The 25,000-nt window shown below is 48.6% G+C and overlaps 1 protein-coding gene across 6 annotated transcripts in view; it reads left to right on the top strand.

The window, feature by feature from the left end:
• dock10 (dedicator of cytokinesis 10) overlaps positions 1 to 25,000 on the top strand; it is a 179,738-nt gene that overhangs the window by 35,003 nt on the left and 119,735 nt on the right. For 4 of the 6 annotated variants that reach the window (XM_029772264.1, XM_029772265.1, XM_029772270.1 and 1 more), the window contains exon 1: positions 22,498 to 22,950. The exons of the other annotated variants lie outside the window; for them this stretch is intronic. In XM_029772264.1, coding sequence (XP_029628124.1) covers positions 22,783 to 22,950 — 168 coding nt within the window. In that variant the 5' untranslated portion in view covers positions 22,498 to 22,782. Of the gene's footprint in view, positions 1 to 22,497; positions 22,951 to 25,000 lie in introns of those variants that run through there. 6 annotated transcript variants of the gene reach the window in all.

Raw genomic sequence — 25,000 nt, 5'->3', positions numbered from 1 at the left:
CTCTAGGTCTATGTGTGGTGGTGGTCCAAGCAGATCTGTCTGCTCTAGGTCTATGTGTGGTGGTGGCCTGTCTATCCGCCTACCTACCTTCCCACATACATGTCTGTCTGCCTCTCTGCCTGTCCTGTCTGTCTGTCCGTTTGTGCAGTGATGGATAGAGCAGCTGTGTCCCAGCTTTGTGAGGGAGAAACCAGACCATTACCTCCACAGCTATACAGGCTCACTGGGACTGTGGAAACCAATGGCATTAATATCACAACCATTCTACTGTCCCATCCAGCCTGGGTCGTATTCATTGGTGCTCACCCCAACACAACGTTTTGTAGCGGTCAACGAAAACAAGTGTTTCTCCTTCAACAAGTTCAGTGAGTTCCTCCTTGCTTCAGTCCAATCTTCTTTCATTTGGTGCTTAATGAACATAACCCTGATGTCTTGTCTTTAGCTTCAGTCCGAGGGCAAGGCTCTGCACTGTGCTTACAGGTCTTTCTTACAATGTTCATCCACTTACACAAAGTCTACATCCCAAATGACCCCCTATTCCATATTTTGTGCACTGCTTTTGTGACACATACACACACACTATATGCCGTACATGGTTTCACATTTTACATTTACATTTTAGTCATTTAGCAGACGCTCTTATCCAGAGCGACTTACAGTAGTGAATGCATACATTTCATACAATTTCATACAATTTCATACATATCATACTTTTTTTTTTTCTGTGCTGGCCCCCCGTGGGAATCGAACCCACAACCCTGGTGTTGCAAACACCATGCTCTACCAACTGAGCTACAGGGAAGGCTGTTATCAAAAGTAACACACTATATAGGGAATAGGGTGCCATTTTGGGACGCAGACAAAATATCACCTTGGCCTAAAGAGGAGGTGGTTGCTTCCTGTGCTATAGGGCTGATGTGCTGTCAAAAGTGTGTGTGTGTGTTACATCTCACGTCAACAGGATGTCAGAGAGCGTCGTGTGGATTTGGTTTCGAATGAAGCGCGTGAGTCGGGTGTGTATGTGTGTGTTCAGTCAACATAACGATACATAGCCAAAGCACAGTGCTACATTAGAAGAAGAGAGAGTTTACTCAGACTTTATTTCTGTCTAATCTCTCTCCCCCTGTTTCCACCTCCTACTGACTGCTACTCCCAGACTGATGCTTCAGCCTGAAAGAGAAATAACGAGGAGGACAGAAGAGGCAGCAGAGAGAACTGAAGCCTGTCAGAACTCAGTTGTGACATTGTTTTCCTTTTTTCTGAATCGCCCCAGTGTTTGAACTGGTGGGGGGCTGGTGGGGCGGTGGGGGGGTCTGGTGGGGGGGTCTGGTGGGGGCTGGTGGGGGGGTGGGGGGGTGGCTGATGGGGGGGTGGTGGGGGTCTGGTGGGGGGGTGGTGGGGGTCTGGTGGGGTGCTGGTGGGGGCTGGTGGGGGGGGTCTGGTGGGGGCTGGTGGGGGGGGTCTGGTGGGGGCTGGTGGGGGGGTGGGGGGGTGGCTGATGGGGGGGTGGTGGGGGTCTGGTGGTGGGGGTCTGGTGGGGTGCTGGTGGGGGCTGGTGGGGGGGCTGGTGGGGGTCCTGGTGGGGGGCTGGTGGGGGTCTGGTGGGGGGCTGGTGGGGGTCTGGTGGGGGGCTGGTGGGGGGCTGGTGGGGGGGGCTGGTGTCATGCACAGTGATCTCAGCTGTGTGTCTGTGTGTGTCTGCCCTGACCATATGAGTCGAGGTGTCTCTGTTAGTGTGTGTGTGTGTACTTCTCAATATCCCGTAGCTAGGCGCTGTAATCCCCGCTCCGCTGTGTGTGTGTGTGTGTGTGTGTGTGTGTGTGTGTGTGTGTGTGTGTGTCAGCGTGTCAGCTTTAGGGGATTAACTCTCTGATGGCAGAGGACTAAACCCAATGGTAGAGAGGGGATGGGAGAGTGGAGGGGTGAAATGTCCTTGGCCATGGATGTTTTGACTGAGATGCAGAGGGAGAAGGAGGGGGGGTTACAATGGTGTTTGTTCTTCACTGGTTGCCCTTTTCTTGTGGCAACAGGTCACAATACTTGCTGCTGTGATGGCACACTGTGGTATTTCACCCAGTAGATATGAGAGTTTATCAAAATTGGATTTGTTTTCGTCTGTGTAATCCGAGGGAAATGTGTGTCTCTAATATGGTCATACATTGGGCAGGAGGTTAGGAAGTGCAGCTCAGTTTCCACCTAATTTGTGTGTATTTTATTTTAATTTTATTCAACCTTTATTTAACTAGGCAAATCAGTTAAGAACAAATTCATAGCAAGGCTATGCTCACTGAGTCTGTACAAAGTCAAAGCTTTCCTAAATTTCGGGTCTCTCTCTCTCCCTCTCTCTCTCGCTCACGGACAGACACACACACAGCCCCTATACCGGTTTTACAAACACCCCTACTCCAAAAGTTACCACAATCTAAAGATGCTTTCTAGGGGATGGGAGGATCCATATCAGACTTAGGACTGATGAGTGAGTTCTCTCTCCAGAGTTCTTAGGGTTTCAGGAGGGACTCGCTGCATTCCTGAGTGCAGTAGGAGGCCGGAGTATGCTGCTGCTGCTGCTGCAATTACTGTACGCCCCCCTGAATACTGAATACACTAGCAGCTCAGCACCAGCACAGAGCACACACACACACACACACACACACACACACACACACACACACACACACACACACACACACACACACACACACATATATATAGCTGAAACACACACACACACACACATGTGTATGTGTATTTACACACTCACATACACACAGGTTTAGCCCTACTGCTCATTGTTGGTTATGCTCACGTACCACTCCTCTATGCATGAATCGCACATTATACAGACTCTGCTGATTGGACAGGGAGGGGAAGTGTTCTGATAGGGCAGGGGCTAAAGCAGACTCTGCTGATTGGACAATGTGAACAGACCTCGCTCACAGCCCCTGTAGCTAAGACACCCAGGCCAAGGCCCCAACCAGTGACCGTGTGTGTGTGTGTGTGTGTGTGTGTGTGTGTGTGTGTGTGTGTGTGTGTGTGTGTGTGTGTGTGTGTGCCAGTCTCTCCATTGGCATCAGTGGTGGTGATGCCAGCCTGTGCTGAGCCACAGGCTGCTTGTGTGGCAGGGTGGTATAGTGATGGCAGGCAGGGCAGTTTCAGCAGTGCCAACAGCATTGGCACACTGGATGAACATGAGCTGGCATATCAGCACAGACATACTGCAGCCCAGCTCAGATATGATTGTGTGTATCTGTGTCTGTGTCTCCCAAAAAGGCTTTTCTTATGTACATGTTGGGACAGTAGAACATGTCACAGAAGCTATAAAAATAACATTTAGTGAGTTAACGACCAAAATGAATGTATAGCAGATGGAAGAGAAGGTCTTTGGTCTGTGTGAAGTGATTTGCGCCCGTCAAAACCAGCGCCCCCTGACCCGGTGCGAATGCCACTTCCAGCTGACAGACTCAGGGAGGTGCCACGCTGATAAACGTCCCCCTCTGCCCAGGCAAAACTAAACAATAAGTACAGAAAAGGATCCGCTGACTTTAAAGGCAGAGGGAACAATCGAGAGAGATAAATAATGCTGTCACACTTCTGTAAACTGATATTATGCTGAGAGTCTTTACTCTGTCTCTGTGGCTCCATACTAGCAGTGTATGTGTGTGTGTAACTCTGGCCAAAAAGCTCAACGAGGATCTGTAAAAAGAATAAGAGAAAGGGGGATGGAGGAGGAGGAGGAGGAGGAGGAGGAGGAGGAGGAGGAGGAGAGAATAATATCTGTAAGAGACAAAAAGAGAAGAACCACGAGGAAAAATGCTCAGTGCCGCTGGGATCGCATCCAGGCTCGGGGCGTTGTGTGGGCGTTGTGTGGAGGTTGTGTGGGTGTTGTGTGGAGGTTGTGCAGCGGTTTGTATGGAGGTTGTGTGGGCGTTGTGTGGGCGTTGTGTGGAGGTTGTGCAGCGGTTTGTGTGGAGGTTGTGTGGGCGTTGTGTGGGCGTTGTGTGGAGGTTGTGTGGAGGTTGTGTGGGCGTTGTGTGGGCGTTGTGTGGAGGTTGTGTAGCGGTTTGTATGGAGGTTGTGTGGGCGTTTTTAGCCAGGATAGAGTGTGTGAGTGTGTGTGTGTGTGTGTGTGTGTGTGTGTGTGTGTGCGTGCAGTGGTGTAAAGTACTTAAGTAGAAATACTTTAAAGTACTACTTAAGTACTTTTGAGAGGTGTCTGTACTTTACTTTACTATTTATATGTTTGACAACTTTTAATTTCACTACATTCCTAAAGAAAATAAGGAACTTTTTACTCCATACATTTTCGCTGACACCCAAAACTACTCGTTACATTTTGAATGCTTAGCAGGAAATGAAAATAGTCCAATTCACACACTTATCAAGAGAACATCCCTGGTCATCTCTACTGCCTCTGATCTGGTGGACTCACTAAACACACATGCATCGTTTGTAAATGATGTCTTAGTGTTGAAGTGTGCCCCTGGCTGTCTGTACATTTTCAAAACAAGAAAATGGTGATGTCTGCTTTGCGTAATATAAGGGATTTGAAATGATTTATACTTTTACTTTTGATAAAGTATATTTTAGCAGTTCCATTTACTTTGGATACTTAAGTATATTTAGAACCAAATGTATTTTATTTAACCTTTTATTTAACTAGGCAAGTCCAAACCCGGACGACGCTGGACCCTGTGGGTCTCCCAATCACGGCCGGGTGTGATACAGCCTGGATGCAACACTTTGGACTTTTGCTTGGGTGTTTTTTACTGGGTGACTTTCACTTTTAATTGAGTAACTTTCTATTAAGGTATACCGAAGTATGACAGCTGGGTACTTTCTCCACCATGTTGTGTGTGTGTGTGTGTGTGTGTGTGTGTGTGTGTGTGTGTGTGTGTGTGTGTGTGTGTGTGTGTGTGTGTGTGTGTGTGTGTGTGTGTGTGTGTGTGTGGCTCATTTCGTCTGTACTGAAAGCTGGTGGCACTTATCCTAACTGGCCTGGGGACCACAGCCAGCTGTGTAAATGGATCAAATGGGGAATATTGTAATACGGTATATAAGCCGACAGGCGTCAGCGGCTACGCTAAGCAAAATAATTCTCACGCGTACTGGTCAGAATGCTCACGCGTACTGGTCAGAATGCTCACGCGTACTGGTCAGAATGCTCACGCGTACTGGTCAGAATGCTCACGCGTACTGGTCAGAATGCTCACGCGTACTGGTCAGAATGCTCACGCGTACTGGTCAGAATGCTCTCGCGTACTGGTCAGAATGCTCTCGCGTACTGGTCAGAATGCTCACGCGTACTGGTCAGAATGCTCACGCGTACTGGTCAGAATGCTCACGCGTACTGGTCAGAATGCTCACGCGTACTGGTCAGAAGTAGTGCTCTGTAAAGGTCGTAGGGTGCTATTTCAGATGAAACCTAGGACTTTCACTATCAGCATAATGAAGCTAGAAGGATGCGGGGTGAGATTGGAGTGCATTAACAGTGACCCATACAATTTGCATCCAAAAGCGTTTCTTTCTCACTCTTTCCCTCTCTCGTTCCCTGCCGTCTTCCCAGGTGAAATCCCATTCAATCAGTGCAGAGGATAACGCTTTAGCCCTGCTACACAGTGCACTACTTTTGACCAGAACCCTATGGGCCCTGGTCAAATGATTGCACTATGAAGGGAACAGGGTGCCATTTGGGACGCATACAGAGCTTGGCTTACCTCGCCGACCCCTAACAGTCTGGTTCTCATTACTGTTCTGTTCTCCTGGATGGAAAAAGACAAAGAGCACAGCAGCGTTGAGCTCGCTAGTCGTTCCCTGCTACTTGTACTTGTAAAAGCTCCTGCTTCTTACCTCTACTGTTGTTTTCATTTCATTTATTTTGACATTTTAGTCGTTTAGTAGACACTCTTATCCAGAGCGACTGACAGGCGCAATTAGGGTTAAAGTGCCTTGTTTAAGGGCACGTAGACAGACCTTTATAGACAGGCTTGTGTATTCCAACCAGCAACCTTTCGTTTACTGGCCCGACGCTCCTAACCGCTCGGCTACCTGCCTGTTACTGTCGTGGCTGTTGATGTTGTAGGTATTACTATGGTACTCTACTATACTGTAGTTCGTTGCTCTGCTGCAGTTGTTATACAGATAATGACACTCTGGTTGACGCTGTTGTTTTCAGCCTAGTTGCTGCGGTTCTATGACCAGTTGGAACTGTGGTTCTTGTGTGTTATACTGCTGATATAACAGTCGGTATTCCTGTAGCAGTGTGGAGGTTGTCAGGGTGGTGCTTACAGCTGCAGCAGCGCTCGTCTCCAGACCCCTAGCTGCACTGAGTAACAGGCAAGTCTGTCCCAGGTAGGGGTTAGGAGCTCTGCTCTGCACTGGGGAGCTGGTCTGCGTCCCAAATGGCGTTCTATTACCTATAAAGTAGGTCAAAAGTTGTGCACTAAATAGAGAATAGGGTACATATGGGCCCTGTTCAAAACTAGTGCACTATATAGGGAATAGGGTTCATATTTGGGTCTGGGTCCCACTGGTACTGTAAAGTAGGTCAGAGGAGCAGAGAGGAAAGAGGGGCTGAGTTTGGACCGAACCCCTGTTCCAACCCCCCCCATTCTCTATTTTGGACCTCCACGTCCCTTTCCATTCCCTACCCCGTGTCCCAGCATGCTCATCATTGGCCCGCTTTGTCTTCCTGCTACCAGCTGGTTAGCGGGAAACATGGCATAAGTTTAGATCCAAAGAAACATTTAACTCGATGTCGGACTGAGAAAGAGAGAGAGGGGGGAGAGAGGGGGGGAGAGAGAAGCTGAGATTCATATGAGAGCTGTATCCTTGGAGAGAATGAGGGAGATGGGGGGATAGAAGTAGAGAAAAGAGAGGGCGTTAGTACAAGGAAGTGAAGACAGGGCCTTGTAATCTGTCTGTGTTGTGTCGTGTGATTGCAGCAGGGTCGGGTGAGGAGGAAGGGAGGGGGGTGAGGAGGAAGGGAGGGTGGAGGAAGTAATGAGACCCTGCCTTATCTCTGACAGTAGGGTTGTGTGTCTCCGCTCCGCCGATAGCTGGGTGTGTGTGCGTGTGTGCGTGTGTGCGTGCGTGTGTGCGTGCGTGCGTGTGTGCGTGCGTGTGTGTGTGTGTGCCATGAGTGCCTTGCCGTGCAAGTACTGTATGTCCTTATAAAAGTGTTTAGTCTTGCTCTCTGGCCTGCTGCTGTTGTAAACCCCAGTGCTACATCCCATATGGCACCCTAGTCCCTATATAGTGCACTACTTTTGGTTTACGTAACCCCTAGCAAAGCTAATGTCTTCATGTTTACCATGGGGCATGCAGGCGGACAGACAGGCAGGCAGACAGACAGACAGGGTTGGGATCCCTGCCTGTCTGCTTCTCAGCACAACACCTTGTCACTGCACTACCACCACCTTCCAGCCTTATGTATTGACCATGTCTGCTCCCCTGTCTTTTCCTTCTGATGATGGTGATCTGTGGTTGGGACGGCTGGGCTGGGGAGAGAGGGAGAGATTTTAACCTCCTCTGTTTTCACCCCCCCCCCCCGCCCAGGACCTTAATTCTCCACTCAACACTAATAGTTTCTTTCCGTAAACAAACGCTCAGCCAGTTCCCTGATGTACATCTCTGGGTTAGGGCGCCACCTGGAGGGCGTTACAGAGAAGCTGGTTTATCTGACGTGCACGTGCGCTCGCACACACACCAGGTTTACACATCTATCACACGCATGCAAAGGATCCGTAGAGTGAACAGAAATAGAAACTTTGATTCACAATCAGTGCTATTATGAATCTCACCACACACACACACACACACACGTTACTCTCACAAAAAACGATGAATATAAACGGGTGCATTAAAAAACATACACAGACCATCACCTCCACACACAGTCTTGATCTGTGTTTGTGCATGTTGTATTGTGGGCTCGGCACTAGATGGCAATGTCAGAGTACTGTACTGACTGTACTGTAGACATCATATCACAACAACCTTCCCCTTTCTGACCTCTTCTAACAGAGCGGCTATAGTTTGTTATACACCCTAGTCATCACTGTTACAGGCTGGCCCCAAGTTGGCGTCAAACCTCTCTACAACATTTCACTGTTGACATATGAGGGAATATAGTTCCCGGAGAAAAATACAACTTTCTGTCACTATTTTCTTTCCTCTACAGAGAGAGAGGTGTCTGTCCACCTAGCAAGGCTATCTTCTGGTTTAATTCTGGCCTGTATTTCAGAGAACACTGGTGAGGTGTGCTCTGTCCTGTAATGGGGGTTTTACAGAATACATGTTGGGATGGAAGGAAGGCTGTGGGTTTGAAGAGCTTGCCGTCCAACATACCACTGATGACATCGACTCTGCAGAGCAGACGTTTGTGTGTGTGTGTGTGTGTGTGTGTGTGTGTGTGTGTGTGTGTGTGTGTGTGTGTGTGTGACCTGTGTGTGTGTGTGACCTATGTGTGTGTGTGTGTGTCCCACTCACCACAACCTGTCAACAGCTCACTGTGCACAACAGATATATAGTTCTATTTGTGGTGCAGAAAAAGCAGCCAGCAGCCGTCTTTAAGTAGGCTGAGAAGTTACAGGTTTCAACCTTCTTTGACTTTAGGTAAAACCTAACTTGAACTCAAACTCAAAGTTAAACTGAGACTTAACCTCAAACTTAACTTGTGGAACGTAAGCTGTTATCTTCCACTCTGTTAAAGGTGTCACAAATAGCTTCTGTGTGGCTCAGTCGGTAAAGAATGGTGCTTGCAACGCCAAGGGTTGCAGGTTTGATTCCCGCTGGGGCCACCCATCTGTAAAATGGATAGAAGTGCCTGCTACATTGCATATTATAATACAAATATAACATAATAATAATAATAATAATAATACTGTTATAATAATACTATTACAGTATTCCACTATATTATGTTTTTTAAGACATTCATTATCTAAGCACATACTTTACAAAGTAAACCTACTCAAGTCTCTCTCACGAGCCTGTCACCCGTGTCTGTGGTCTGAGTGAAATGTTACTTCCTGATCCTGAGACTGGTTAAAGCTGAGAGAGGGAGAGACAGAAAGACAGGGAAATGTTATTTCCTGATCCTGAGACTGGTTAAAGCTGAGAGAGGGAGAGACAGAAAGACAGGGAAATGTTATTTCCTGATCCTGAGACTGGTTAAAGCTGAGAGAGGGAGAGACAGAAAGACAGGGAAATGTTATTTCCTGATCCTGAGACTGGTTAAAGCTGAGAGAGGGAGAGACAGAAAGACAGGGAAATGTTACTTCCTGATCCTGAGACTGGTTAAAGCTGAGAGAGGGAGAGACAGAAAGACAGGGAAATGTTACTTCCTGATCCTGAGACTGGTTAAAGCTGAGAGAGGGAGAGACAGAAAGACAGGGAAATGTTACTTCCTGATCCTGAGACTGGTTAAAGCTGAGAGAGGGAGAGACAGAAAGAAAGAGAGCGAGAGAAAGAGAGAGAGGGAGAGAGAGAGCAGAGATGGAGAAAGAGCAGGAGAAAGGGAGCGAGCGTGACCTTTTTGTGCCTCTGCAGTGCCCTGTCAGAGACCCAGAGGCCAAAGCAGAAGTTTGCCACTGAGAATTCCCAGCTCTGAGTGGCAGCATCCTGTTGAGGTCGTCATGACAACAGCAAATGTTTTCCCCATGCAAACCCCAGCCCCCCTTGCCACATCAACCCATCGTGCGATGACTCACACACACTGACGCTGCGTTCCGAATGGCACCATATTCACTACATAGTGCACTACTTCTGTCAAAAGTAGTGCACTATATCGGGAATAGGGTGCCATTGAGCCTTGAGTCTGCAGACTGCAGCCGGCAGTCCAGGCAGGGCCTCCCATTCACTGCAACCAGAGAGCATGAAGACTGGAGACTAGGGAGGGGAGACAGCTCATAGGAAGGAGCTTAATCACATCAGGGTTTAACACACACACACACCCTCTCTAACTCTCTCTCACACACACACACACACACACACACACACACACACACACACACACACAAACCCTCTCTCCCTCACTCACTTACTCATACACACACAGTACTGCTAAAGTCTATTCGGTCTGTGCCACCATTTGGGCTACATGATCCACTTAGGCTGGGAGTGCTTTGGTTATTGTGGTTGTGCTGTGGAGCCAGGGCCAGGGCCAGGACCAGGACCAGGGCCAGTGCCAGGACCAGGACCAGGGCCAGGCAGCTGTAACACGTTAAATTCACGTTGGAGACGAGCTTGTTTCTATTCAACGTGATGACTGTTGGAACCCTACTGGGAATCATACAAGTTGCACGCACACACACACACACACACACACACACTAACTCAGCAGCAGTGGTATATTTTCCTCATTGTTGATGATGTAAAGCAGAGAGAGTCCAAGGGTGGAGATGATGGGAGGGGTTAATGAGACAATGAGAGAGGGGGGGGGGTAATTTAGGAGAGAGCGAGAGAGAGAGCAAGTTAATGAGACAATGAGTACGAGAGAATGATGGAGAGGAAAAGCGAGAGAACGAGAGAGAGCGGGAGTATAAAGCATGTAGTCTCATTGTGCATTAGGGATGAGCAGTGTGTGTGTACTGGTACTTTGTCAGAGGATCTGACATGATCCCTGTAATGTGTTCATCAAGCTAAAACGCTCACATTACACTGGGTTGATGCTGCTTCTAAACCACACTAACAGAAGGAGATAGAGAGGCGACCTGATTTATAGTGTGTGTGTACAGTGTTTATATTTACCTCTCAAGAAAGGCATTGTAATTAGGGCTGGGCGATATGGCCAGAATATCATAGAACTGTATTTAAATGTTGGTATTTGACGGTATTTTATGTTTTTGAATAATACAAATTCTAAATGAGCTTTATGAGTAGTATGTAATCCTAGGGTGGCAACCAATACATTCTGAGTGATTTCAATGGCTCCTTCTCCGTTCTGATTGTTTTATACTGTTTAATTCAACTGCATTTCCTGCACTCATTTGAGATGATTTCCACTCTGCCGTGTAGGACTGCACGGTATTGGCAAGACAATATAGGCCTTATTTTTAACCAAATGTTGCAATAGCGATTTGACTTGCGATTTAGATCAAACACTTGGGTGAACTGTTGGAATCACGGAAACGGAATGATTATTATAATAGTGAGCACTTTGAATGCAGTGTTGTTTGAGATGACAACAAATGAAAATGCCAGGGAGGAGTGATTGTGACATGGTAGGAACAAAAGTATTGGTCAGTGTTTCCTAGGGGACCCTATAATCTTCGGTCTGTATTTGACTCCCCTGTGACATAAGGGTTGGATGAGCATTTCTTTGTGGTTTTTTTTGGGGGGGGGCATTAAGGTTGATGATGTGCTTATTGATTGTGACCTGCGGATGCCTTGTTCATCTTGCCCGGTCAGAGACTAAAATATGTATTTTTCTTTTAAAGCATTGTAAGCTTTATTTTTGGTCCAGTGGATGGTCGTTGCACTTCTCCACCTCTATCCCTTGACTGTTTACAGGAACAATGGTGAGCTGTTTGCTTTGTCCCTGTACTACAGATTGCCCTAAAGTACAGTATCTTTAAAGCTAATTATTTTTTTATTTTTCTTTCTAGTTGAGTATATTATTTATATTGTTTTGTGTGTAACATTTGTGTGTAAAACAAAGTTTTCAAAAACACATGTTTCCCATGCCAATAAAGTAAAGAAAAAAAGTACTCCAATAAAATAACAACAATGAGGCTATATACAGGGGGTACCGCGAGATGCAGCAGTGTAAAAACAAAAGGGGGGGTCAATACAATAGGTGGCCATTTGATTAATTATTCAGTCTTATGGCTTGGGGGTAGAAGCTGTTTAGAAGCCTCTTGGACCTAGACTTGGCGCTCCGGTACCGCTTGCCGTGCGGTAGCAGAGAGAACAGTCTATGACTTGGGTGACTTGAGTCTTTGACAATTTTTTAGGCTTTCCTCTGACACCGCCTAGTATATAGGTTCTGGATGGCAGGAAGCTTGGCCCCAGTGATGTACTAGGCCGTATGCACTACCCTCTGTAGCGCCTTACAGTCAGATGAGGAGCAGTTGCCATACCAGGTGGTGATGCAACCAGTCAGGATGCTCTCGATGGTGCAGCTGTAGAACTTATTTTGGATCTGGGGACCCATGTCAAATCTTTTCAGTCTCCTGAGGGGGAATAGGTTTTGTCGTACCCTCTTCACGACTGTCTTGGTGTGTTTGGAGCATGATAGTTTGTTGGTGATGTGGTCACCAAGGAACTTGAAACTCTCGACCTGCTCCACTACAGCCCCGTTGACGTGAATGGGGGCATGTTTGGCCCTCCTTTTTCCTGTAGTCCACGATCATCTCCTTTGTCTTGCTCACGTTGAGGGAGAGCTTGTTGTCCTGGCATCACACTGACTGGTCTTTGACCTCCTCCCTATAGGCTGTCTTATTGTTGAACAGGCCTCCACCGTTGTGTCGTCAGCAAACTTAATAATGATGTTTGAGTCGTGCTTGATCACGCAGTCATGGGTGATCAGGGAGTACAGGAGGGGACTAAGCACGCACCCCTGAGGGTCCTCCGTGTTGAAGATTAGTGTGGCAGATTAGTTGTTGCCTACCCTTACCACCTGGGTGCAGCCCGTCAGGAAGTCCAGGATCCAGTTGCAGAGGAAGGTGTTTATTCCCAGGGTTCTTAGCTTAGTGATGAGCTCTGTGGGCACTATGGTGTTGAATGCTGAGCTGTAGTCAATGAACACCATTCTCACATAGGTGTTCCTTTTGTCCATGTGGGAAAGGGCAGTGTGGAGTGCGATTGAGATTGCATCATCTGTGGATCTGTTGGGGCGGTATGCGAATTGGAGTGGGTCTAGGAATTCCAGGATGATGGCTACAGGGCGGTAGTCATTTAGGTAGGTTACCTTTGCTTTCTTGGGCACAAGAAACATGGAGGTATTACAGACTCGGTCAAGGAGAGGTTGAAAATGTCAGTGAAGACAATTGGTCTGCGGATGCTCTGAGTACACATCCTGGTAATCCGTCTGGCCCCGCGGCTTTGTGAATGTTGAACTGTTTAAAGGTCTTGCTCACATCGGCTACGCAGAGCGTGATCACACAGTCGTCTGGAATAGCTGGTGCTCTTATGCATGCTTCAGTGTTGCTTGCCTTGAAGGGAGCATAAAAGGCATTTCGCCCGTCTGGTAGGCTTACTTCACTGGGCAGCTCGCGGCTGGGTTTCCCTTTGTAGTCCGTAATAGTTTACAAGCCCTGCTACATCCGACAAATGTCAGAGCCGGTGTAGGAGGATTCAATCTTAGTCCTGTATTGACATTTTGCCTGTTTGATGGTTCGTCTGAGGGCATAGCGGGATTTTTTTATAAGCATCCGGACTAGTATCCCGCTCCTTGAAAGCAGCAGCTCAGCCTTTAGCTCGGTGTGGATGTTGCCTGTAATCCATGGCTTCTGGTTTGGATATGTACGTACGGTCACTGTGGAGGCGACTTCGTCGATACACTTATTCGTGAAGCCGGTGACTGAGGTGGTATACTCCTCAATGCCACTGGATGAATCCCGGAACATATTCCAGTCTATGCTAGCAAAACAGTCCTGTAGCGTAGCATCTGCGTCATCTGACCACTTCCATATTGAGTGAGTCACTGGTAATTCCTGCTTTAGTTTTTGCTTGTAAGCAGGAATCAGGAGGATAGAATTATGGTCAGATTTGCCAAATTGAGGACGAGGGAGAGCTTTGTGCGCGTCTCTCTGTGTGGCGTAAAGGGAAGCTGCAGCCTACAGCTCCGCAGTCTGATGTTAGTTACCGTAACAACGATGGTGAGGGCTCTACTTCCCCCGGTGGCGGCGTGGCCCTCTAACATCTGGTAGAAATGAGGTAAAATGGATTAAGTTAGCCTTCATTAATATCCCCAGACACTGTGAGCGCCGCTTCTGGATGAGCATGTTCTTGTTTGCTTATGCCCTTATACAGCTTGTTGAGTGCGTTCTTAGTGGTGGTAAATAGACGGCTATGAAAAATATAGATGAAAACTCTCTTGGTAGATAGTGTGGTCTACAGCTTATCATGAGGTACTCTACCTCAGGTGAGCAATACCTCGAGACTACCTTAATATTAGACATTGCGCACCAGCTGATATTGACAAATAGACACACACCCCCACCCCTCGTCTTACCAGACTTCTGTCCTGCCAATGCACAGACAACCCAGCCAACTGTATATTATCTTTGTCATCATTCACGACTCGGTGAAACATAAGATATTACAGTTTCCAGTTTCCAGTAATACAGTGCATTCGGAAAGTATCCAGACCCCTTGACCAAAATGTATTAAATCATTTTTTTCCCTCATCAATCTACACACAATACCCAATAATGACAAAGTAAAAAAAGGTATTTGTTTTATCTTGCAAATGTATTACAAATAAAAAAAATCTAATATCACCCTTTACTCAGTACTCTGTTGAAGCACCTTTGCCAGCGATTACAGCCTCGAGTCTTGTCTATGACGCTACAAGCTTGGCACACCTGTATTTGGGGAGTTTCTCCCATTCTTCTGTGCAGATCCTCTCAAGCTCTGTCAGGTTGGATGGGGAGCGTCGCTGCACAGATATTTTCAGGTCTGGAGCAGGTTCTCATCAAGGATCTCTCTGTCTGAGGTCCCTCGACCCTGACTACTCTTCCAGGCCCTGCCGCTGAAAAATATCCTCACAGCATGATGCTGCCACCATGCTTCACCGTAGGGATGGTTTTGGCCAGGTGTTGAGCGGTGCCTGGTTTTCTCCAGAGGTGACGCTTGGTATTCAGGGCAAAGAGTTCAACCTTGGTTTCATCAGACCAGATAATCTTGTTTCTCATGGTCTAAGAGTCCTTTAGGTGCCTTTTGGCAAACTCCAAGTGGGCTGTCATGTGCCTTTTACTGAGGAGTGGCTTCCGTCTGGCCACTACCATAAAGGCCTGATTGATGGAGTGCTGCAGAGATGGTTGTCCTTCCGGAAGGTTCTCCCATCTCCACAGAGGAACTCTGGAGCTCTGTCAGAGTGACCATCAGGTTCTTGGTCACCTCCCTGACCAAGGCCCTTCTCCCCCGATTGCTCAGTTTGGCCGGGCAGCTCTAGGAAGAGTCTTGGTGGTTCCAAACTTCTTTCATTTAAGAATGATGGAGGCCACAGTGTTTTTGGGGACCTTCAATGCTGCAGCAATTTTTTGGTACCCTTCCCCAGATCTGTGCCTCGACACAATTCTGTCTCGGAGCTCTACCCACAATTGTGGGACCTTATATAGACGGGTGTATGCCTTTCCAAATCATGTCCAATCAATTGAATTTACCACAGGTGGACACCAATCTAGTTGTAGAAACATCTCTAGGATGATCAATGGAAACAGGATGCACCTGAGCTCAATTTTGAGTCTCATATCAAAGGTCTGAATACTTATTGTCACGCCCTGACCGGGTGAACTCAGGTGTTTTGGGTCAGGGTGGTTTATGTTGGGTGGTTTTCCTGTGTTTGTGTTCTGTTTTGCGTTGGAGCCTTGTGTTGGCTCTATTGGGGAGTATTTCTATGTTGGTTTCTGTCTTCCCAATCAGAGACAGCTGTCGCTAGTTGTCTCTGATTGGGATCTCATTTAAGTTCATTTTCCCCCACGCTGTTCGTGGGGAATTGTAGTTTGCACTGTGTTTCGTTTCTCCTGTGAAACTGTCACCATCTGTCGTGTTTATTGTTTTTTCGTGTACATCATATTTAAATAAAATGATGTGGAGCACGCAACCCGCTGCGTATTGGTCTGACAGTGATTTCGAGATATCTTCCGATGAGGGAGAATACGAGGAACGTGACAGAATTCCCCACCGAATCAGGACCAAGCAGCGGGAGGAAAAGGAGCGCGAGAGATGGGCTCGCGAGGGAAAGGAGTTCTGGACCTGGGAGGAGATCATGTCGGGGAAAGGACCCTGGCGGACGGACTCCCAGGTCGAGGAGGAAAAGCCAGCCGGTAGACGGAGTCGCAGGCGGCGGTCGAGGAAGCCCGGAAAACAGCCCCAAGAAAATTTTTTGGGGGGGCTAATGGGGTGGTCCGGTAGGGCAGAGGAAGAGCCCAGACCACTGCTCTCGTGGGGGATGACGGCGGAGGAAGAGACTAGGATGAGGCAGTTGAATGAGGACCTGCAGAGGGAAGATCTGGAGGAGGAGCCCTGGTATGCGGAGTTGCGCGCTGTGTCGCCAGTGCGCCCGCACAGCCCAGTGCGTCCGGTGGACAGACCCAGCACATGCCGTGCTAAGATGGGAATCCAGCCGGGACGAGTGGCTAAACCAGCTCCACACTACAGGTCACCTATACGTGTTCACAGTCCTGTCTGGCCCGTCCCTGCTCCCCGCACCAAGCCCACGGTGCGTGTCCCCAGTCCTGTCCGGCCCGTCCCTGCTCCCCGCACCAGGTTAGTGGTGCGTGTCCCCAGTCCTGTCCGGCCCGTCCCTGCTCCCCGCACCAAGTCAGTGGTGCGTGTCCCCAGTCCTGTCCGGCCCGTCCCTGCTCCCCGCACCAGGTTAGTGGTGCGTGTCCCCAGTCCTGTCCGGCCCGTCCCTGCTCCCCGCACCAGGTTAGTGGTGCGTGTCCCCAGTCCTGTCCGGCCCGTCCCTGCTCCCCACACCAGGTTAATGGTGCGTGTCCCCAGTCCTGTCCGGCCCGTCCCTGCTCCCCGCACCAGGTTAGTGGTGCGTGTCCCCAGTCCTGTCCGGCCCGTTCCTGCTCCCCGCACCAAGTCAGTGGTGCGTGTCCCCAGTCCTGTCTGGCCCGTCCCTGCTGCCCGCACCAAACCAGTGGTGCGTGTTCCCAGTCCGGCACGGCCCGGGTCCGGTCCACCGGTGCCCAATCCTGTTCCGGGCGACAGCTCCGCTCCAGAGCCTGGGCATGCCTCTCCACAGTGGTCCAGTCCGGGCCAGAGGGGTAGGGCTAAGGGGGAGGCGGGGGGGAGAACACGCCCGGGGCCAGAGCCTCCACCGAGGGTGAGGCGCCCACCCGGATTCCCCCCCCCTAATAGACTTAAGTTTGGTGCGCCGGGAGTACGCACCGTTGAGGGGGGGGTACTGTCACGCCCTGACCGGGTGAACTCAGGTGTTTTGGGTCAGGGTGGTTTATGTTGGGTGGTTTTCCTGTGTTTGTGTTCTGTTTTGCGTTGGAGCCTTGTGTTGGCTCTATTGGGGAGTATTTCTATGTTGGTTTCTGTCTTCCCAATCAGAGACAGCTGTCGCTAGTTGTCTCTGATTGGGATCTCATTTAAGTTCATTTTCCCCCACGCTGTTCGTGGGGAATTGTAGTTTGCACTGTGTTTCGTTTCTCCTGTGAAACTGTCACCATCTGTCGTGTTTATTGTTTTTTCGTGTACATCATATTTAAATAAAATGATGTGGAGCACGCAACCCGCTGCGTATTGGTCTGACAGTGATTTCGAGATATCTTCCGATGAGGGAGAATACGAGGAACGTGACACTTATTTAAATACGGTATATGTTTTTTACTTTTCATAAATGTGCAAAAGTTTCTAAAAACCAGTTTTCGCTTTGTCATTGTGGGATATTTTGTGTAGATTGATGAGGAAATTGTTTTATTTAATCCATTGGGTGAGAGTAAGCTCTTAATATGCGTATGGGCTTTTTGAATGAATCATCACCTTGGAAAGCACTGTCCATTTCGTTGTTTTAGGCTTTGAAACAACATCCACAACTACCCTATTTTCCACTTAGTTTCAACCTGTTGTTAAACCTCTTTCTTCAAATGGATCAATCACAGTGAGTTTTTAAAGCACGATACTGTTTTGATGTGATTTTCGAAGGGATTTGCGTTAATGTCAGAGTGGTTAGAGGAACAATAGAGCCCTGAGTCCCAGGCCTTTAGGACCTGGTGGTTGTTAGTGAGTTGGGTACTACCATTGCATGTCCAGTTTGTATTTCATTGCCATCATGATTCATGACTGCCGGTGTGGTGGTAATACAGTTACCGCAACAGCCCTACTCACACCCTCTTTCTCTCTCTTTCTCCCTTACTCTGTCCTCTTTCTCCCTTACTCTGTCCTCTTTCTCCCTTACTCTGTCCTCTTTCTCCCTTACTCTGTCCTCTCTCTCCCTTACTCTGTCCTCTTTCTCCCTTACTCTGTCCTCTTTCTCCCTTACTCTGTCCTCTCTCTCTTTCTCCCTTACTCTGTCCTCTTTCTCCCTTACTCTGTCCTCTCTCTCCCTTACTCTGTCCTCTTTCTCCCTTACTCTGTCCTCTCTCTCTTTTTCCCTTACTCTGTCCGCTTTCTCCCTTACTCTGTCCTCTTTTTCCCTTACTCTGTCCTCTCTCTCTTTCTCCCTTACTCTGTCCTCTTTCTCCCTTACTCTGTCCTCTCTCTCTCTTTCTCCCTTACTCTGTCCTCTTTCTCCCTTACTCTGTCCTCTCTCTCTTTCTCCCTTACTCTGTCCTCTTTCTCCCTTACTCTGTCCTCTTTCTCCCTTACTCTGTCCTCTCTCTCCCTTACTCTGTCCTCTTTCTCCCTTACTCTGTCCTCTCTCTCTTTCTCCCTTACTCTGTCCTCTTTCTCCCTTACTCTGTCCTCTTTCTCCCTTACTCTGTCCTCTCTCTCTTTTTCCCTTACTCTGTCCTCTCTCTCTTTTTCCCTTACTCTGTCCTCTCTCTTTTTCCCTTACTCTGTCCTCTCTCTCTTTTTCCCTTACTCTGTCCTCTCTCTCTTTTTCCCTTACTCTGTCCTCTCTCTTTCTCCCTTACTCTGTCCTCTCTCTCTTTCTCCCTTACTCTGTCCTCTCTCTCTTTCTCCCTTACTCTGTCCTCTCTCTCTTTTTCCCTTACTCTGTCCTCTCTCTCTTTTTCCCTTACTCTGTCCTCTCTCTCTTTCTCCCTTACTCTGTCCTCTCTCTCTTTCTCCCTTACTCTGTCCTCTCTCTCTTTTTCCCTTTACTCTGTCCTCTCTCTCTTTCTCCCTTACTCTGTCCTCTCTCCTCTTTTTCCCTACTCTGTCCTCTCTCTCTTTTTCCCTTACTCTGTCCTCTCTCTCTTTTTCCCTTACTCTGTCCTCTCTCTCTTTTTCCCTTACTCTGTCCTCTCTCTCTTTCTCCCTTACTCTGTCCTCTCTCTCTTTTTCCCTTACTCTGTCCTCTCTCTTTCTCCCTTACTCTGTCCTCTCTCTCTTTCTCCCTTACTCTGTCCTCTCTCTCCCTTACTCTGTCCTCTCTCTCTTTCTCCCTTACTATGTCCTCTTTCTCCCTTACTCTGTCCTCTTTCTCCCTTACTCTGTCCTCTCTCTCCCTTACTCTGTCCTCTTTCTCCCTTACTCTGTCCTCTCTCTCTTTCTCCCTTACTCTGTCCTCTTTCTCCCTTACTCTGTCCTCTTTCTCCCTTACTCTGTCCTCTCTCTCTTTTTCCCTTACTCTGTCCTCTCTCTCTTTTTCCCTTACTCTGTCCTCTCTCTCTTTTTCCCTTACTCTGTCCTCTCTCTCTTTTTCCCTTACTCTGTCCTCTCTCTCTTTCTCCCTTACTCTGTCCTCTCTCTCTTTCTCCCTTACTCTGTCCTCTCTCTCTTTCTCCCTTACTCTGTCCTCTCTCTCTTTTTCCCCTTACTCTGTCCTCTCTCTCTTTCTCCCTTACTCTGTCCTCTCTCTCTTTCTCCCTTACTCTGTCCTCTCTCTCTTTTTTCCCTTACTCTGTCCTCTCTCTCTTTCTCCCTTACTCTGTCCTCTCTCTCTTTTTCCCTTACTCTGTCCTCTCTCTCTTTTTCCCTTACTCTGTCCTCTCTCTCTTTTTCCCTTACTCTGTCCTCTCTCTCTTTCTCCCTTACTCTGTCCTCTCTCTCTTTCTCCCTTACTCTGTCCTCTCTCTCTTTTTCCCTTACTCTGTCCGCTTTCTCCCTTACTCTGTCCGCTTTCTCCCTTACTCTGTCCTCTTTTTCCCTTACTCTGTCCTCTCTCTCTTTCTCCCTTACTCTGTCCTCTTTCTCCCTTACTCTGTCCTCTCTCTCTCTTTCTCCCTTACTCTGTCCTCTTTCTCCCTTACTCTGTCCTCTTTCTCCCTTACTCTGTCCTCTTTCTCCCTTACTCTGTCCTCTTTCTCCCTTACTCTGTCCTCTCTCTCTTTCTCCCTTACTCTGTCCTCTTTCTCCCTTACTCTGTCCTCTTTCTCCCTTACTCTGTCCTCTCTCTCCCTTACTCTGTCCTCTCTCTCTTTCTCCCTTACTATGTCCTCTTTCTCCCTTACTCTGTCCTCTTTCTCCCTTACTCTGTCCTCTCTCTCCCTTACTCTGTCCTCTTTCTCCCTTACTCTGTCCTCTCTCTCTTTCTCCCTTACTCTGTCCTCTTTCTCCCTTACTCTGTCCTCTTTCTCCCTTACTCTGTCCTCTCTCTCTTTTCCCTTACTCTGTCCTCTCTCTCTTTTTCCCTTACTCTGTCCTCTCTCTTTTTCCCTTACTCTGTCCTCTCTCTCTTTTTCCCTTACTCTGTCCTCTCTCTCTTTTTCCCTTACTCTGTCCTCTCTCTTTCTCCCTTACTCTGTCCTCTCTCTCTTTCTCCCTTACTCTGTCCTCTCTCTCTTTCTCCCTTACTCTGTCCTCTCTCTCTTTTTTCCCTTACTCTGTCCTCTCTCTCTTTTTCCCTTACTCTGTCCTCTCTCTCTTTCTCCCTTACTCTGTCCTCTCTCTCTTTCTCCCTTACTCTGTCCTCTCTCTCTTTTTCCCTTACTCTGTCCTCTCTCTCTTTCTCCCTTACTCTGTCCTCTCTATCTTTTTCCCTTACTCTGTCCTCTCTCTCTTTTTCCCTTACTCTGTCCTCTCTCTCTTTTTCCCTTACTCTGTCCTCTCTCTCTTTCTCCCTTACTCTGTCCTCTCTCTCTTTTTCCTTACTCTGTCCTCTCTCTTTCTCCCTTACTCTGTCCCTCTCTCTTCTTTTCTCCTTACTCTGTCCTCTCTCTCTTTTTCCCTTACTCTGTCCTCTCTCTCTTTTACCCTTACTCTGTCCTCTCTCTCTTTCTCCCTTACTCTGTCCTCATCTCCTTCCTCTTTCTCCGTTACTCTGTCCTCTCTCTCTTTCTCCTTACTCTGTCCTCTCTCTCTTTTCCCTTACTCTGTCCTCTCTCTCTTTCTCCCTTACTCTGTCCTCTCTCTCTTTCTCCCTTACTCTGTCCTCTCTCTCTTTCTCCCTTACTCTGTCCTCTCTCTCTTTCTCCCTTACTCTGTCCTCTCTCTCTTTCTCCCTTACTCTGTCCTCTCTCTCTTTCCTCCCTTACTCTGTCCTCTCTCTCTTTCTCCCTTACTCTGTCCTCTCTCTCTTTCTCCCTTACTCTGTCCTCTCTCTCTTTCTCCCTTACTCTGTCCTCTCTCTCTTTCTCCCTTACTCTGTCCTCTCTCTCTTTTCCCTTACTCTGTCCTCTCTCTCTTTCTCCCTTACTCTGTCCTCTCTCTCTTTTCCCTTACTCTGTCCTCTCTCTCTTTCTCCCTTACTCTGTCCTCTCTCTCTTTTTTCCCTTACTCTGTCCTCTCTCTCTTTCCCTTACTCTGTCCTCTCTCTCTTTTTCCCTTACTCTGTCCTCTCTCTCTTTCTCCCTTACTCTGTCCTCTCTCTCTTTCTCCCTTACTCTGTCCTCTCTCTCTTTCTCCCTTACTCTGTCCTCTCTCTCTTTCTCCCTTACTCTGTCCTCTCTCTCTTTCTCCCTTACTCTGTCCTCTCTCTCTTTCTCCCTTACTCTGTCCTCTCTCTCTTTTTCCCTTACTCTGTCCTCTCTCTCTTTCTCCCTTACTCTGTCCTCTCTCTCTTTCTCCCTTACTCTGTCCTCTCTCTCTTTCTCCCTTACTCTGTCCTCTCTCTCTTTCTCCCTTACTCTAGTCTCGCTCTCTTCGTTTTCCCTCCTCACTTTCTTTCTGTCTCTCGATTTATATTTATCTCCCCTCACTCTCCCCTTTCTTTCTCTGTGCTATTTAGCTTTTCGGTGCAGACTGCAGCACTTTAGGTACCGCTAAGTGAGTGTACAGTATGAGCTAGATTTCAAATTCTTAAGTGGGAGAGAGGGAATATGGAGCGAGACATAGTGTGTGGAGTAGGTGGCTGGTCTGAATAGTTGAATGACACTGTTACGGCTGGTGTAACACAGCTGGTGGTTTAGACACGCATGCACAGACACACACACACACACACACACACACACACACACACACACACACACACACACACACACACACACACACTCACTCCTTTGCTTAGTGCAATTCCCAGAGCTCACTCCAGCTTGGATTGACTTCCTGTCTTTTTACCATGTCCCTGTAAATCACGGCGGAATATTTGTGTGAACAGTATGTGTGGACGAGAGAGAGAGAGAGCGTGCACGAGATCTCGAGGGAGCGGGCGAGACTGGGTGCTAGAGTGCGTGCCTGTGTGTGTTTTTGGCTGTCAGTTCTGGTCAGCTGACGACCATGTCTTGCTTCGATTGGAGGAGCCAGCTGTGTTCAGCTACAGTGTAGGCAGATCAGATCAGTGCGGAGAGTGGAGCGACAAGGCAGCCTCTGTCTGCTGCAGCTGGAGGGTCCCAGAGCTCAGCACTTAGCAGTACTGAGCCAGAGGAGAGCAGTGGGACTGCAGTACGACGTAGGCAGGCAGAGCTAGAGCACCGGAGCTTTAGGGACTAACCTGGGCTAACCTAACCAGGACTAGGCTGTAGCTGGGGTTTCCAAGGTCCAGGGGGCCAGGGCTGGGTGGTGAACCCAGGGCAGAGGGCTCTGTCTGGGAGTGACGTGGTTGGGTACCTGGGTATGGGCTGCTCGGCCAGCTTGGTGCTCCTCCAGGCCCTACGTTCCGTGGGCCGGGCCAACTGTGCCCACATGTGCTCCCGCCAGGACCAGCTATCCTTGGACGCCCTGCCTCCCGGCGAGGGCCACGCCGCCACCGGGGGAAGTAGAGCCCTCACCATCGTTGTTATGGTAACTAACATCAGACTGCGGAGCTGTAGGCTGCAGCCTCCCTTCTTCCTTTGTTGGGGGGGGCGGGTGTAAGAGGGCTAGAGGGAATCTGTTTGGGCTCCTTCTGGTTTTGGATACGAGTGTTTGCCATGTGGTATTAACATACAGCGAGGGGAGAATGTGTCCTCTCTCTGTGTAAGTGTGTGCGTGTGACTTGGTGTGTGTGTGTGCGTGCGCGGAGGGTAATGTATTATCCAGGAGCAAGGCATGATGTGAACAGAGCTGTGTGTTATTCCCTCTCAGCTGAGAGGGAGAGGGGAGGAAACAGAGGCAGGGGGCTGCCGGGGATGTACAGGGAGAGAAGGGTGGTGGGGGGTGGCTGGGGGTCAGTCCAGGGCAATATAGTTTCTGTGGGAAAAATGTGTCTCTTTGCTCATGTTTCATCTAATAGGCTGCTGATAACATGATGTGAGTGTTTGTCTAAGTCAATGGGTGAATGAATGAGCAAATTAACACATTTCAGATACTGTACTGGACTGGCCAATATTCTTATGTTTCTGTCTGTGAGTGACCGCAATACTGATTGTGCAATACCATTTGGATCCATTATTAGGAGCAGTAGGGGGAAGTTGTCCCTATATGCTGCTCTTGGGTCAGTTTAGCATTTTCCCTACTAATGGTTAAGGTTAAGATTGGGGAGGGGAAGCTGATCCAAGATCTGTACCGATGAAAAGCTTCACCCCAAGGTTTATTAAGGCGGTAATGAGTTGTGACTGCTTGGTTCATGATTGTGAACTAAATCAGTGGTGAGTCTGAGACTGACGGGTGAGGTTATACTCAGGGTGGCAAGGCGGTTATACTCAGGGTGGCAAGGCGGTTATACTCAGGGTGGCAAGGCGGTTATACTCAGGGTGGCAAGGCGGTTATACTCAGGGTGGCAAGGCGGTTATACTCAGGGTGGCAAGGCGGTTATACTCAGGGTGGCAAGGCGGTTATACTCAGGGTGGCAAGGCGGTTTATACTCAGGGTGGCAAGGCGGTTATACTCAGGGTGGCAAGGCGGTTATACTCAGGGTGGCAAGGCGGTTATACTCAGGGTGGCAAGGCGGTTATACTCAGGGTGGCAAGGCGGTTATACTCAGGGTGGCAAGGCGGTTATACTCAGGGTGGCAAGGCGGTTATACTCAGGGTGGCAAGGCGGTTATACTCAGGGTGGCAAGGCGGTTATACTCAGGGTGGCAAGGCGGTTATACTCAGGGTGGCAAGGCGGTTATACTCAGGGTGGCAAGGCGGTTTACTCAGGGTGGCAAGGCGGTTATACTCAGGGGGGCAAGGCGGTTATACTCAGGGTGGCAAGGCGGTTATACTCAGGGTGGCAAGGCGGTTATACTCAGGGTGGCAAGGCGGTTATACTCAGGGTGGCAAGGCGGTTATACTCAGGGTGGCAAGGCGGTTATACTCAGGGTGGCAAGGCGGTGCTGAGGAACAGGGGTGTACAGATATTTAATAGTTACCCATGTTGAATGGTGACAACAATCCTGGCTGTATCTGTATTTCAATGTCCCCGTCCTTCCGTCTATCCGACCATCCCTCTGCCTGGTCATTGTAGGGCCAATCCCCGTCTCTGGGACAGGCTTCCATATTCCCAGAAATCCTTTGTTCCCTGAGTGCTGAATGCATGATGACATTGAAGAAATTGAAAAATGTCAGGCTCATTTTGGCAGGGGTGTGAGCCATAAAGTTTGCCTGACGACTCAAAATGAGGGGTGTTGTACAAAACAAAGTCATCAGCGGTTGGACCTAAGTATCAAAGTTAATGACATATCAAAGTTAATGACGAATTTTCTAAATGTCGCTTTACCCACGTGTGTTTTGGCTCTTGCTCAACTGATTGTTTTCTGGGCCGAATCAGATGGTGTAGAACGCATTTCCATTCTAGACATTGTAGGGGAGATGTCGTCCGTGGGTGTGATGTAGCATTTGGCTGGAGCAAGGAGTTTGGGTAACCAGGCAACCATAAAGTCCCCTCTCCCCTCTCTTTTCTCTCCGCTTTCTTCTCTCTCTCTCTCTCT

This window comes from Salmo trutta, chromosome 13 (assembly GCF_901001165.1).
Source record: "Salmo trutta chromosome 13, fSalTru1.1, whole genome shotgun sequence".
NCBI classification, from domain to species: domain Eukaryota; kingdom Metazoa; phylum Chordata; class Actinopteri; order Salmoniformes; family Salmonidae; genus Salmo; species Salmo trutta.
Note: the sequence above shows the minus strand (reverse complement) of the source record. Positions and strands in the feature narration are given on the sequence as shown.